The sequence below is a fragment of the Lepisosteus oculatus genome, chromosome 2, assembly GCF_040954835.1.
Source record: "Lepisosteus oculatus isolate fLepOcu1 chromosome 2, fLepOcu1.hap2, whole genome shotgun sequence".
Lineage (NCBI taxonomy): Eukaryota > Metazoa > Chordata > Actinopteri > Semionotiformes > Lepisosteidae > Lepisosteus > Lepisosteus oculatus.
In genome coordinates this window covers 69195758-69210504 of record NC_090697.1, presented here as the reverse complement: position 1 = coordinate 69210504, position 14747 = coordinate 69195758, and the positions used below count along the sequence as shown (strand labels likewise).

General features: G+C 47.2%; 1 protein-coding gene across 37 annotated transcripts in view; it reads right to left on the bottom strand.

The window, feature by feature from the left end:
• Positions 1-14747, bottom strand: part of LOC102696029 (calcium/calmodulin-dependent protein kinase type II subunit beta) — a 75916-nt gene that overhangs the window by 45417 nt on the left and 15752 nt on the right. For 29 of the 37 annotated variants that reach the window (XM_069181837.1, XM_015358468.2, XM_069181897.1 and 26 more), the window contains exons 3-7: positions 14424-14483; positions 14023-14077; positions 12779-12844; positions 6510-6582; positions 419-521 (exon numbers count right to left, since the gene is read on the bottom strand). In XM_069181837.1, coding sequence (XP_069037938.1) covers positions 419-521; positions 6510-6582; positions 12779-12844; positions 14023-14077; positions 14424-14483 — 357 coding nt within the window. Of the gene's footprint in view, positions 1-418; positions 522-6509; positions 6583-9551; positions 9625-12778; positions 12845-14022; positions 14078-14423; positions 14484-14747 lie in introns of all 37 variants that reach the window. The other 8 variants (XM_069181844.1, XM_069181951.1, XM_069181863.1 and 5 more) reach the window with 1 other exon arrangement.

The window sequence follows — 14747 nt, the reverse complement described above, 5'->3', positions numbered from 1 at the left end:
GTTGTCATTAGACCGGTCATTCAGTTTGCAAAGTTGGGGGGGGCACACTTATTCGGCATTGCGAAACTAAAGTTTTACCTTGCAGCTGATATCGATATGACTTGCTGTCAAGGCAGTGCTGTCAGCTGGCACTCCAGTAGTGATAAAATGCAAAGATAAATGTCAGGTACACTGTCAAGAATCAAGTCCTACAGAGGATTACACAACTCTGCAACTGGAATCGCACTGGCTGCTCCTCAGCTGAAAACCTTTCACGGTGTCACAGGCCATAAGTCAATTGTTGAAGCCTGGAGCTGCTCCACATTTGAGAGTCTAATCCATCTGCCATGAAGTTGAATAATTAATCGTCTGTCTTGATGATGTGAAACCCCCTTGTGTTGTGCTCTGGAGTGATGGTGTGACCCAGGTGCGTACGTACCAAACCAGGCCTGCTGATCGCCCTGCACCTCAATGGCCAGCCCAAAGTCAGCCAGCTTCACAGCAGCATTCTTGCACTTACTGGCCAGGAGCAGGTTCTCTGGCTGGGGGAGAGAGAGGGGTGTGGAGGGTATGGGGGGAGGTCAGATTACAGCTGTACAGGTGCGATCCACGCATACACCACTGAAAGAAACATGTATCCTCTCGCACCCACTAAGTACTTAGTACTAATTACAACAGTAATTATTAAAACAAACCTTACTCACAGACCTTACAATCACATATACACTAACACAGAGCACACACACTCTCCACACGCAGCACAGAACACATTAACATAAACCACACATACTTTCAAACAGCAAATGCAGCCTCACACACCAACACAATAGCAGATCATACTGTCACAGATCACACATATTCAACAAATATTGTGACACACATTAACACAGACCACTCAAGCTCTCACACACATGCTCCAAATACAGCCAAACACAATAACATAGACCACGCACACTCATATATACAATCACATACACTAGCACAGACCACGCACACTCACATAAACAATCACATACACTAGCACAGACCACGCACACTCACATATACAATCACATACACTAGCACAGACCAAGCACACTCATATATACACAATCACATACACTAGCACAGACCACACACACTCAACAAATCCAGCAGCACACACCAACACCGACAGCACATACTGTACTCTCTTTCTCACACAGAAAATCAAGCGGCACACTGACACCATGCACACACAAACCCACACCACTCCGTCTCACAATTAGAAACTGACAAGCACACAACCGAACACACTGCCAAGCACGCATTTATAAGCTAACATGAACTGACAAAAGCACAGCAGGACAGACACCAACGCACAGGAACACACTTGCACATAACATACAGTACAGAAGCACCCACACAAACCCTGACTGACAGGCAGAAAACATGCCCACACAGCTGAATGGAAAGCACATGACTCTGCTTTCAGAATGGGGAAGAGAGCTCTACCCCTGCACCTGCAATGAGGGAAAGTCAACTGCCTGGCAAATCTTTCAACTTGGAAACTGCCCCGCAGCTGTCTTTGTGAAAAACAGTCTTGCAGGGGATGATTTTTTTTTTCTTATTTTTGGGCTAGAAACTGGGAGAGGAGCTCTGGTCCCTTTCTGACTGTCCCAGATTAGGGTTGCTCATTAATCTCTGTCAGCACACGGTTTTAATTGTGCCATCCCAGCTGACAGACTAGCACACTGCAGATTTTGCTGTCGGTGCTTTTTTTTAAAATAAAAATCACACTTCTTAACGCACTGCATTTTATTTTTATCTTGTCCTCTGCCGAGGCAGGTGAAAGAGGCACACGTGCACACACACACACCTGCAGAGTGAACAGGTACTGTGCCTACAGTACACCACACTGGCTGAATTGATCATCGTCGTGACTACCTCTGCATTGCAGCTGCTCCTGCTAATTTCCCTCTTAGAGAAAAGCACCGAGGAGTCTCAACTCCTTCTCTGCTAGAATGCTGAAGCAAACTGGGGTTTCTCTCTGCTGCAGTCTTTGGCGCATCTGTATTCCAGCGTACCAACTAGGAGGCTAGAGGGTTACCGTTTCTGCACTTCTTGCCTGGAAAAATGTCCCCTGCTTGCCTTAATTGCTGTACTGCTTTTTTTAAATTGGCTTCAGTTTTTTTTAAAGAAGATTTCTACTCTCTCACCCCCCCACCCCTCTTTTGTTATTTTTTTCTCTTGCTGATCAATGTTGTAAGGCAAACATTGTCCCTGTACTCCCCCCCACGCCACCTCTGTCTTCTGTGGGATTGGGGAACTAAAGCTCTTTTTCCTGACAGAAGGCCCACTTGTTGGCATTTTCTTTTCCCCTTCTTTCCTAGCATGAAAAAGGAGGACAAAATGAGTCTGGATCTCAGCTTTCTGATGGGGTGTCCCTTCCCCATTGCATAGGTGCTCCGAGATGCCGAACGGGACAGCCCACTATTTGACGTCTTAAAGCCCTGAGTATCAATCACGGCGTGCTGATTGCACGGACGCCCAAGAGGTGCTGCAAGCAGCCGGGCACCTGTCCTGGCGAGGGGTGGCGTATGAAGGAACAGGAAGGCAGACTCCTTTCAGCCCAGAACAGAGCAGAGGCAGGCAGTGAAGCATGGCTTACACACTGCGTCCTCCTCGCTCCACAAAACCACGCACACACAATAACTCAGCCAGCGATGCACACAAGAGCACGTACACTCCAGATGATAGCACAAAGGTGCACGTGCCCAGTACCGCACTGTTGACATTCACAGCACTGTAGGCCATTGCTACTTAATATACTGTTTTGATCAAGCATATTTACCCACGATTAATCATGATCCTATTTCACTCATAGAATAACAAATTATATGGTCTTAGATCTGTATCCAGATCCCCGCAGAGCTGGTTTGTCACTATACAGGTTTGCCAGAGTTTGCACGCCCTTACATAGGCCCAGTCACATATGACCCAGCTCGCACATGCTTGTCAAATCGCACACATTTCTCCCTCCATCCGGCGCTAAGCAAGCAGGTTAGGTTTATCATTCTGCAGTGGGAATGAATCGGGGGGAGAAAGTGGAGTTAGTGGGCGAGAATTGAGTAGTGTGGACTCTGGGATCACAAGAACCACATTAGCTAGGAGGAGAAGAAGGCTACTGACATACAGTTCATATGAAACTGCACCAAGTTACATCGTCACAGCTAAATACTGTAAGAAAGATGAAGGTACGTTAATTTCGCATAATTCCAGGTTCACTGAATTTCAATACAAGAGAGTTTTCCTGAAACATGAAAAGAAAGCTGGCATTCCTTGTCTGGCATGACACCATGCCTTTCAACACTGGGTGCAATACTTCTGCAGCAAACGGGTGTCCCCACAGCTTCACGAGAGGACACGTAGAAAAAGAATCCGAGTTCCGTCTCGGCTGGAGAACTGGTGCCTTCACTGAACACGTGGAGGCTTCTTGTGAATGTTGATATAAGGAAACAACTAAAAAAATCTGAATACAAAAAGGGGTGGAAAATATATTTTGGTTGTAACTTTTGCTTAATTTTATATTGTTTTATATTATGTCTAATTACCTGGAGCCCAAACGACATTCAAAACAAACTCAAATCATTGCTCCTCCTGCCAGTTGTAATTTACAAAGTACTTCATGGGAAGTTTCCAGAGGTCGCCCATGCCTCTGGCAAAAACAAAAATGCCAAGAACTACCTGAATTTGTAATTGTGTGACTGGTGGACATAATTGATAACATAATAACATAACGTGAGTTCAAGTACAGAAACAATATCCCACAAAACCAATTGATTTCCGATCAACAATTCCAATTCCGAACACCTCCGTGTGGTGAAATGCAAACAAGTCCTCAGACTGGTGGGAAGGTTTCCAGTTCTCGGCCAAAGGGACTGTTTAATTCCACTTGATAATTGTGCACAGAATCCCGCTGTCTTCAGCTCCAAACCATCTCAAACCGCAGACATTTTTGAAGGCCCATGAACCCATTTCAGAGGTCAACTATACTATGACTATGACCCACACATTACTGTCATGTGCTGTAAAGAAACACTGGGGGCTCTTTTGCCACTCTGTGACTGTGACTGACTGCTGCCTGTTCTTCAGTAGCACAGTGCACAGAATGAGCTGCCGAAAAAGAAATCAAGCCAAGCTGGGCTGCTTTCAATACTCTTTCACTGCTATCTTATCCACTTCAATTTTTCCTATAATTTTACATTTCTGTTAGTTTTTTTTTTCTATTTTGTTTAGACAATTTCTACCAGTACTTATTGATTAGAAATCAAACAGCAGTCGGGCTAGTTCCGAGTGCAGGCTGAGCCCCTACAGGACACACATGATCGGTCTGAAGCAATCGACTGTCTGTCTGAAGCAAGCCGACCGACAGCTTCTGATTTCAAGGCTGTGGGGACTGCTGGGAAGAAAACGTACTGGCTCTGCAATTCCAATCCAAAGAAAAGATAACCGTGATCGTTATGGCTACAGGATGCCGCCTTCCGACCAGCGACAAAGAACCGGAGATCAGTAAGCAATGTGCTTTACCTCTCGGACCTCTGATCTCTATCCATGGCCCAAACCAAGGGCTGGTGCTGACGCAATGGCAATCGAGGGCCTGGGCTCACCTTAGGCGACCTCATCCTTGCATCTACGCACATTGCTAAAGGAAAATCTGCCCCGACTGCCTTGAGGCGCCAAGTCCCCCTGTGACCGTCACATTGTTGAGGGTTTCACAGGAGGTATCCGGGCAAAACTAGTCATTCTGTTCTATCATGTGGTGTTCTATATCCTAGATGAGGGATCAGAAAATGCTGGAGGAAAGATGGTTAGTGGCAATGCCACCCTTGTGGAGCAAAGCAGAGAGAGCACAGACGGGAAGATCAAGTGAGCACTCTGGACTGAGGACAAGCAGCTGCATTCCCTGCCAGCACAGGTTTCGATCCATAACCACTTTCCCTCATTGCTCACAAACAGCACTGATGTGCTCTGGGCTTCTTTTGGACAAAACTGTTCTACAGATGATTCTTCTGTGATAGTGACAGCAAATCTTCACAGCACTGGAGAGGGGATGACAATAAGCGCTATGTTTTCTAAACATGCAAACCTCCAAATTTCATCATCTACATATTTGCAAAACAACTCCTATACCTCCTTGGATGAAATTGGATATTGCATCTTTGAAAAGGTTAAAGAAAAAGATTTCACGCCGACTATTCAAAGAAACATAATACACAAAGGGTTAAACTTCAGCATTATAAAAAGTCTTCCTTTTCATGCAGAATAGGCACACTTCATGCACACGCTCAATGCAAGACAGCACAGCTAGCAAGCCATACACAGCAGACTGCACAGGAAGGCCAGTCAGATTCATAATTCCGAGTCATTCCAGGTCTCTGAAAATATCTGCTCCCCTGTACAAGGTGTGGTGCAGATTACATGTGGTCACGAAGGCTTGGAGGACACTCACGCAATCTGACCGAAAGCACAGTTCAGGACACCAGTTAAAATATCTTTGACATCCAACACAGCTAACACATCAAAAAAGCTTTTGGAAAAAGGCACAATTACGGTAGTTTTGTTCCCCCATCAGATGAGTATAATTGCAAATGCACTGAATACATGCACACAGCATAGGATAACCATAAAACAAATGTATACAGTAAAAAATTAAAGGAGACTTTATCTCCGTCATCGGGCACGAAGTGAGACAGTAAGGGACGATGCTCAAGGTGCTTTCACAATGCACTCAAACCTGTATTGAGGATCACCTGGATCAAAGGCCCAGCTGTCTACAGTGACTCAATCACTTCGTGTATGACCTGTAATTGCCTGCCTACAGTGAGCATACACTCCATTGATCATGGAATATAGAGCGCTGTATAGTCATCAGATAATCCCTGTGCCTACAGTTTAAATCAGGTTAAAAAACCATTTGTCTTCTAATTACCAAACTAAAAATACTGAATACTGGCCATGCAGCCTACAGGATCTCTGCTTTATTTTTGATCCTACTGGCAGATATGATGAGACCACATTAATCCCAACATCTGACAACTCACCAGTCCACACAGGTGCACCTACTGGTCTTCTGAGTTAAGTCGTGCTGCAATGGACTAGACTTCACAATTAACTACTGGGGACCAGAAATGAACAGCAGCAGCCTCATTTGACTATTCTGCACACAAACTAAGTGTTGTTATGACTGTGTGTGGCACACAGCACACACATATATATACATGCAAAAAACTATGTTTGTGCTAAAAGAATAAATTAAGCATCCAAAAAGCAATAGCTTTCAGAAATCGTGAATGAGATCGAAATACAGATATAGGTATTTGAATAAAAGACTCCCTTTATAACACAAGCACAAACTACCCAAGTCTGTGCTTCCATTCTCTTAATGAAATTTGTCACACAACGATAGCCACAAAATCACACCCATCTCCAAACACCCACACAGAGAAATTGACACGCACAAAGACACACACGCACACGCCGGACACCACATCACATGACCTGTCACTCACCTTCAGGTCTCGGTGCACCACGCCCATTTGGTGGCAATGAAGCACCGCTTCCAGGATCTGCTGGATGCAATGACTGCATGCAAACACCAGGGGGCGCGTGTTAGTCAGAGCAGCGCTACAGTCCCGTGCACAGGCCAGGGCAGGGTGTACTCAACACACAGCTGCCTCTTTCAACCCAACCCAACACAACCCACTCCACTCTGCACCGGGGAAGCTACACTGCCCAATTGATTAGTTGACTTAACTAATCAAGAGGCTGGATGGCACTGAGTGGGCCAGGAGCTGAGAGTTTGCTTAGCTTTAAACCTGTACTTTATGTTTTTGCTAAATACACAAACCTGATAGACACACATTGTAGTTATGACGAACAAATTAGCATTATGGCAATGCTTTGGGCACGATTTTGACAAAGATTTCATTTTTGCCCATATAGACATAGCGTCCATAATCCTTGTTAATGTTATTTTCCATCATGAGCTGTTGCCACTTCAAAATCCCAAAAAGAGGCAAAGATGTCTTTAGTCTCTGACAGGACAGGTGGGGAGTGTTGAAGCTCTGATTTGCTTTCCGGGGAAGGTTACCTCGATACCTCCCAGACACTGAAGCAAGCGGGGGAATGCAAACTGCGCTACCATTCAATTCTTGCAGCTTCTCACTTTTACAACATTCTGTCACTTTCCTAAAGCCCAAGCTAGACCTGGAGCTGCTTCACAGATTTAACTGGGGGGATAGTTATGAAAATTGTGCTATGCAGCTGTTGGGATATATCTATATTACTATAGATATACCGATATAGATTTTATATCTATATATACCATGTATTCAATATGCTTAAAACGCATGCACACGTGTTCTGCCGTAGAAAGTATAAACATATCCCCCATGCACAAATCCATGCTGTCTGTGCACTGGAGCTGGCTGGCAAGAATTGCCTGGTTCAGTGTCGTGTTGTTAGGATTTGAGATAGGGGGTGTCTGTCCTGAAAGAGACCAGGCACAGACCCACTGCCACTCCGCTGTAGTCTTCAGCACCTCTGGTGCCTGCACTTATTCCTTCACTCGAGTGGCGCACTGATATCCCAAGTCAGGGAGCTGATCACAAGACAGAAAGATCTCCATCACCCACCCACCCCTATTCCTTCCTCCCGGTAAAAAACGGAGACCGAGAGAGGAGGAGAGTGGATCTTCCGTTTGAATATCTCAATTATTCATGACAACATGTGCTGTGAGAGGGCGATTCTCCATGCCTCGTTCCCCTTGACTCTCACATGTTCTCTTCATAGATCCTGACTAAGGGGGGTTGTGAACTGAGAGACACAGCAAAAGACAGAGACCAGCAGGGAGGGAGGGAGGGAGACAGAGGGAAGTGGAAAGCTTGAGATTGTTACAGTGTCTCTCTCCGTCCCCTGCAGTGATTTACTCTGCCCTAACTGCAACAGCAGTAAAAGTTCAGAGTTGTAAATTAGGAGCCTGTGCTTATGTTTTAAAGGTCTTAGGATGAATTAATACTGAGCAGGTCACATCACTGCCTGCTCTGTGGGCGGTGGTGTGTGAGTGCTCCTGTGTGCACATGAGCATTTTCCACGAACGCCTCCGTTAAAGCATTCTGCTTTTCCACAGAGTATCGTTACACCGAGGGTCCTGCAGGTATCTGCACTCAGTCAGAAATATCTTTTTCATGTTGTAAGCCAACAGGTCTCATCCAAAAGCGAAAGGGGACCTAATAAGAGCAATGGAGCTGCAAGACGATATTTCCTGCCTGTTCCTGCAATTTAAAAGTACAGTTTTTTTCAGTACCCCACAACGAGCAGGGAAACACAGCCCTTCCATATGAAAGCTGCCTAATGGCTAGTGCAAACACTGCCTCCTGGTCATTGTTGAATAGAACAGGGCAGGAAATCTCACCCTGCAGATTAAGATGCTTTAACAGGGTGACAGCGTCAGTGTGTGTGCTGAACTGACCTTGACCTTCTGCACTCATTTCAATGTATGAAATTTAATACTTTTCTGGCCCCAGCAGAGCCCCTTCACCAACCTCCCTCCTCTGTCGCCCGCTCAGCTCTCTGACCTGGGGGGTGTAAAGTGCAGGTGTTTGGGGGCACTGGGAGGGCATGCAGAGGGACTGGACTTGGCTTGGCATCGTCGGATCATATGTTACTGTTATACGGCCCCTGCCTTGGCCCTGAGCAGCAGTGAGCTTCTTGCCTTGCTAAGATTTGAAAGCAGATATGACATAAGCAGTGCTTAAAACACAAGACCGGGGGGTTGTGGGAATATCGCCGGTTTGAATTTTGCAGCTTTGTTAAAACTACTGCTTATGTCATCATGGCTGAAAGCAGACCTTTGTTTCAACCCTTTTCAGTCCAGTGGTCTGGCTGTTTTGAATTTGGACCTGCAGCAGTTACTGACAAAATGCAGTTGCTCCAGCCCAGGTACACAAAACTGACCCCTGGACTGCTAGGGTCTTTTTACAGATGTCCAGATATTCGCTATCAAGCTGGCGTACTGCCATCAGAGATCAGCGCTGGTAACTTCCAGCAGCGACCATTTTTTCTTGAAACGAGTAACACAACTCAGAGTCTTAACAGTAACATATTTGCACACCTCATGGTTTAATTCGGGTCCTTTCCAAAGTAAAAAAAAAAAGATACACCAATAAAACAGACATATATACACATCGGTAAATACACATACAGATGCACATATATGTAGGTGCTCAACCGTTTGTATATATATGTAGTGTATAGCCACATATACATACAAACAACATGTTTTTCAACCAATAATGCTTTACGACATGAAATAACCAAAATAAACAGGTCGGAACACAGGAACTAGTCCAAATAATGACGCCACCAGCAATGCTGTATAGTCAGAGTCGGGGTGAAGGTTAGAGAGAGGGGGTGCATTGCCACAGAGTCAGACAGGGGGGGAGAGAGGAGTCAGTGCAGCGGGAGCAAGCTGAGAGTGCTGGAGCCAGAGACAGACAGACAGACGCGCTGGCAGGGCCAGCCCAGGACATTACAGCACTACACATACTGACCTTCAGGTCCCTGTGAACTATGTCATGTTGGTGAATGTGATTGACACTGTCTAGAATCTGATGGATACAGTGACTGTGAAGACAAAACAGAGGGAGGAGAGAGGGATGGAAATGCAGGGGAGGAGGGAGAGGGAGCACAGGGATGGATCGGGAGGGAAGTGAGGAAAAGCATCGGGAACAGGAGGGGAGGAGGGGATGGAGGGGAGTGATGTGGAGTGGAGGGGAAACAAGGGAATCAGAAGAGAGAGGGATATAGGGAAAGGGTAGGGAATGGAAGGCAGGAGAGAGGCATAGGGGACGGAGGAGGGCAGTGTAACAGGACAGAGGAAGAGAACAGGGCAGCACAGTCAAGGGAAGGAGGGGTGAGGAGAGGAGTGAATTCGGTGAGGAGGAGGAGTGAGGAGACAAAACAGTTTAAACAGGATGAGACTCTGAGACAGGGCTAACCACAACACTGCAGCACAGACCAGCCCGGCACACAACACAGAGAGAGAGGAGAGGGCAAAGAGAGAAAGAGCAAGACAGAGGAGGAGAGAAAAGACAGAGGAGTGGGTGGCAGAGCAAGAGATAAAAAAGGGACACGGAGAGACAGCAGAGCAATTGGAGGAAACGAGAGAGAGAGAGGAGGCAGCAAAAAAGAGCCAGAACAGAAGGAGAGCTTCGCTTGGGATTGTGTGCACTTGTCACTAAAAATGTCTTTCATGTGTCTTTGTATTTTCTAATCGGTAATCAATGAAAGAAGAAAGATGAGCACACCCAACACCCACTGAGTAAGTGCCGTAGGTAGAAACCTCTGCCCCCCACTGCGTGGGAAATTTAATTTGAAATGTAAATGAAAATTATTTGTAAAAGGGAATAATAAGAAAACATCCAGAGAAGCTTTTTGAAAGGACACCTTTGCACCCGTATTTGCCATTCTAATAAAGCGTTAATCAGAAAAAACCACAAGCAAGTCCCTTTCCTTCGAGGACATGACTAATGGCTGCAGCAGAAAGCCAGTTCGCGGGGATACCCACCCACTCAGTGTCTGTGGAGTGGGCAGGAGACGGACTGGGGCGAGAGGGGGTGCACCCAAGATCAGCAAACATACACCCCAACACCCCAGTACGACACACCCAGCATGACACACGCACACACACAGCCTCCTGCAAGGGACAACGTATACTGTATAAGGAAACGTAGCCTGACAATGTCTCTCAGCTAAACTGGACATATTATAAAGTGTACCCATATAGTTTTCATTACTTTTTTAATACTGCAGTACTGTCAGTCACCATATGCTTCTTAACATTTCTCCTCCTTGTGGGAAGACGCACACACACCCTCAACACCATCCAATGAGCACACACCCTGCCTCTGCAGGCTGTACAAGCCCTGCAGACAAACTGTATCCGATCCTTTTTTGGCCCTGCAGAAAAACTGTCTTTGTATCAGATCCTTCTTTGAACTCTGAGCAGCACACAAGCCTCAGAAGGACCAAGAGCTTGTGCACAGACTTGGCTGCAGCAGCAATGAAATTGTATGCTAGGCTCACACAGCTCTGCCTGGGGGGGAGTGTTGACGATCCAGGAACTGGCATTGTTAAGGTTACTGGAGAGGGGGCGGAGGAAGGGAGCTGCTGCCCCATGGTATCAGATGGCTTCAAGCAGTCAGCAACTACATGCACTGACCCAGACAAGCAGCATAATTAAATTCGATTAAATCTGATTAAAATGCCTTTCTATGTCTAGTTACGGAGATGATTCACCCCTCATGGTGGGCAAAGCTGAGAACGGCAAAGAAAGAAAGCAATGTTCCTGCATCAGTAACAAATGTGTTCTTGCACACACACTCACACACACGCTCAGGGTGATCTACAGTCCTGTAAAACACAAAAGCAGCACTGGGTACAGAATACTTCCCTACCACACAACCACAATTCCAAAACCCCCTGAAGCCTCAAAAGAGTTAAGTCAGAATTAATAAGTGCATAAGAGGCAGACCCAGGCTCTAATTATCTTCACTAATTAAAGCCCTATTTTCTCCCTGTCTCCTAGGGAAAAGGGGATCACCGGTGGCCTGGATAGTGAGAAATGAACAAGGTTCGTTAACTGACCCACTGGGACACGGCTAATGGGAGAACAGTCCCACAGCCTCTCACCCCCAGTCCAAGCAGAGGGGTTACAGCATGTTACAGACACACAGGCCCACACAGGCAGCCTAAGCCATACACACCTGCTTCTCTCACTGCACTGAAAAGCTCAGTACACCCACTGCACACCCACGGGCGCACTGCAGCCCCCCGTCACTGAAACAGCCCACTGAACACTCATCTGGCTGGAAAGGCCTTACAGCTGCACTTCAGCACAAAGCTTTGCAGAACAGAAACACGTCGGGCCCACAAAATTTGCTCATCAGGTCAGGAAGGGAAAACCCACCCAGTTAGCAAAAGAAAGCTCGGGTCCCTGTTCCACCCCCAGTACTTCAGCCCTGTCGCTCTCTACAGCTGTAAGGAAAGTGCCCATTGGCATCCTGACGTGGGTGTTAAGTGACAACAGAAAGTGTGGTATTGTGGTCAGTGCAGTCTGAACCTTTCTGCAGTTGAACACGACTTAACGTGACTCAGCTAGATCACTGTTCTGGCATCCATGAGTGGTGCGGGAGAGAGAGAGTTCAACAAGCTGAGAGGAAGAGAGAGTATTTGATAGGTGGACAGCTCGGAGATCAGAGCAGACAGCAAGAGAAAGGAAGAGAAAGGCTACCAGAAAGGGATAGAGAGAGGCAGGATGGTGTCTGGACCTGGTTCTGAAATCTCTAGTTCTAGATTAAACTCCTCTTTGATGACATGCAAGTTCAGAAAACAAGTGTGATATGTGACCCTTAAAACACAATGAACTGCTTAATTCTAGTTTCCAAATTGTTTTTCTTTCTTCCACATAGACACATCAGGCAATATTAATTGTTGTTAATTGTGCGTAGAACTACCTGCTGGCTAATTATTTATTGTGCAAACTACTGATTAGGCACTTTGACAAATGGAATTACGGGAACACAAAGCAAGCTTTGCTGTGAGCAGAACATTGCTTCTGCAGCTCACGATGGAGGTGCAAGATTCCTCCAGTTTGTGTGCATGTGAGAGAGGGCGTCAGGAACGCCAGAAGAGGCACAGAGAAGCTAAGGCAGAGAAAGAGAGGAAAAGAAAAGGGAGGGGAGGAAGGAGGGAAACAGAAAGCAAGGGATGAACGTACCTGGCATCCGCCTCACTGTAGTATTCTCTGGCAACAATGTCTTCAAACAGCTCTCCTCCAGTCACCCTGAAACACACAGAGACACTATCACAGCTGGCAGACCGGGTGGTGAGCAGTACGCTAAACCAAGGACCAGAACAGCAGTGTTCTGTGGACAATGGACAAGCAGTAATCGACATCCGTTTGCACAGACGAGGACTTCCATGTGCTTCAGCAGGGCCGACGTGTGGCTGGCGTGCCAGTCAGGTCCTGTGGGCCAGAAAGCTGGAATCTGAGCAACACCTTTGGCTAGCTAATAGCTGGGTTGTCCTGGCAGAGACTCAGGGTGGGCTGATGCCCCTGGAGCGAGGGGTCAGTTGATCTGGATTTACTGTGCTTGACTTGCTGGGCGCTCAGGAGCTTTAGGTGTTACTGCTGAGACAGCTGCTTATGTCCTCTCTGCATTACCAAACAAACTGTTAAACAGGACTGGAGTAGCTAAATTTGAAAAATGCAAGGTAGCTTTGTGTGTACTCCTTTACTTAAAAGCAGGGAACGAGTGATCTTGCTCACAGGGCATGTCCTCTTAAGATGCAGCAGTTAGTGGCACAGGAGTATTCAAATTGCACACAGCTTCACGCACTATGCTAATCTTCATGTTAAGAGCTCGGATACTGAAGGTACAAATAGTAGGAATGTCATCTCATTCTGTAATTATCTAGTTGAACAACTGCCTTGTCGGACTCTTAATTGGCACTTACGTGCAGGGACATAAGAAAGCGAAATTATCGGGGGAAGAAGAAGATCCCTGTTTCACAGCGATTACTGACAGACTTGCTTGTTGTCCCTCTGTCTCGGTCAGGTTCCTTCTCTTGTGCTAAACGCTTCTCTGTCAGCCTTTCCTTTTCGCTGCAGTCTGAGGGAATCCTTTCAACAGGATCTCGGCACACTGAGGGAAACCCCTGTCGGAGGAATCCCATCTGCTGGGCAGCCCAGGGCTGTTGCCATGGAAACGAGCCCGCGCTCAGGAACGCGGCGCGCGGGAGGGAGAAGGAGTGGGCCGACGGGACGATGGATGGGCGAGACGTGACATTTATGGAGAGGGACCGGAGAGGTGGAGAGGGAGCGCGTGCGTGCGCGGGCGAAAGCAACGGATAAGTGCCGGACAGAGGAGGAGGGACTGACACCAGCCGCAGAGGAAAGGAGGGAGGCAGAGAAATAAAAGGGGAGAGGAAATGGAAGACGGAAGGATGGACGACACTCACAGGTCAAAGAGGAGGTAGTGGAAGCCTTCTTCCGATATACTGTCATGGAGACGAACTGCAAAAGAGGAGGACACCGGGTTACAGGTCTTCAAACAGATTCACAGACACCAAACGAAACCCAAGTTTTCGTTTTGCAGTGAACGGTCTATGCTGTGTGGCGTTGTCTGTTGTACTGTGTTGTCTGTGTCCTGAGAGAATGGCATGAAGAAGAACACCAACGCACACGTGCAGAAGGCAGCAAACTCCTCTACTCCACACCGACCGACCACACAAATAGGCAGAAACAAGCACACGCACAACACGCCTACCGGTGACACATGCTCAAAGACTCCAGAGGCCAGGACCACACTCAATTCCCAGAAAGCTTTGCAGAACAGAAACCCGCGCACGCAGACCCTCACCGATGTTGGAGTGCTTGAGCAGGCGGCAGATACGAGCCTCGCGCTCCAGCTTCTGGTGGTCTGGGGAGAGAGAGACAGAGACAGAGACAGAGGCGCGTCAGGTAAACGTCGGGAAGAGGGGGGAATCGGAGTCGGAGATGGAGAAAGAGAGAGACGGGGCAGGTAGTGCCAGCCGGGAAAGAGGCCGAGCAAGAGAAGGAGCCAGGCAGCGAGACGACGAGAGACGGCTATGTTGCGCGGGTGTCTGCGCTACAGCTTTGGCGCCTCCTCTGGTCAGATGGCGGAAGCTCGGCAAGGCCGGGCCTGCTCAGTATTGATATGGGA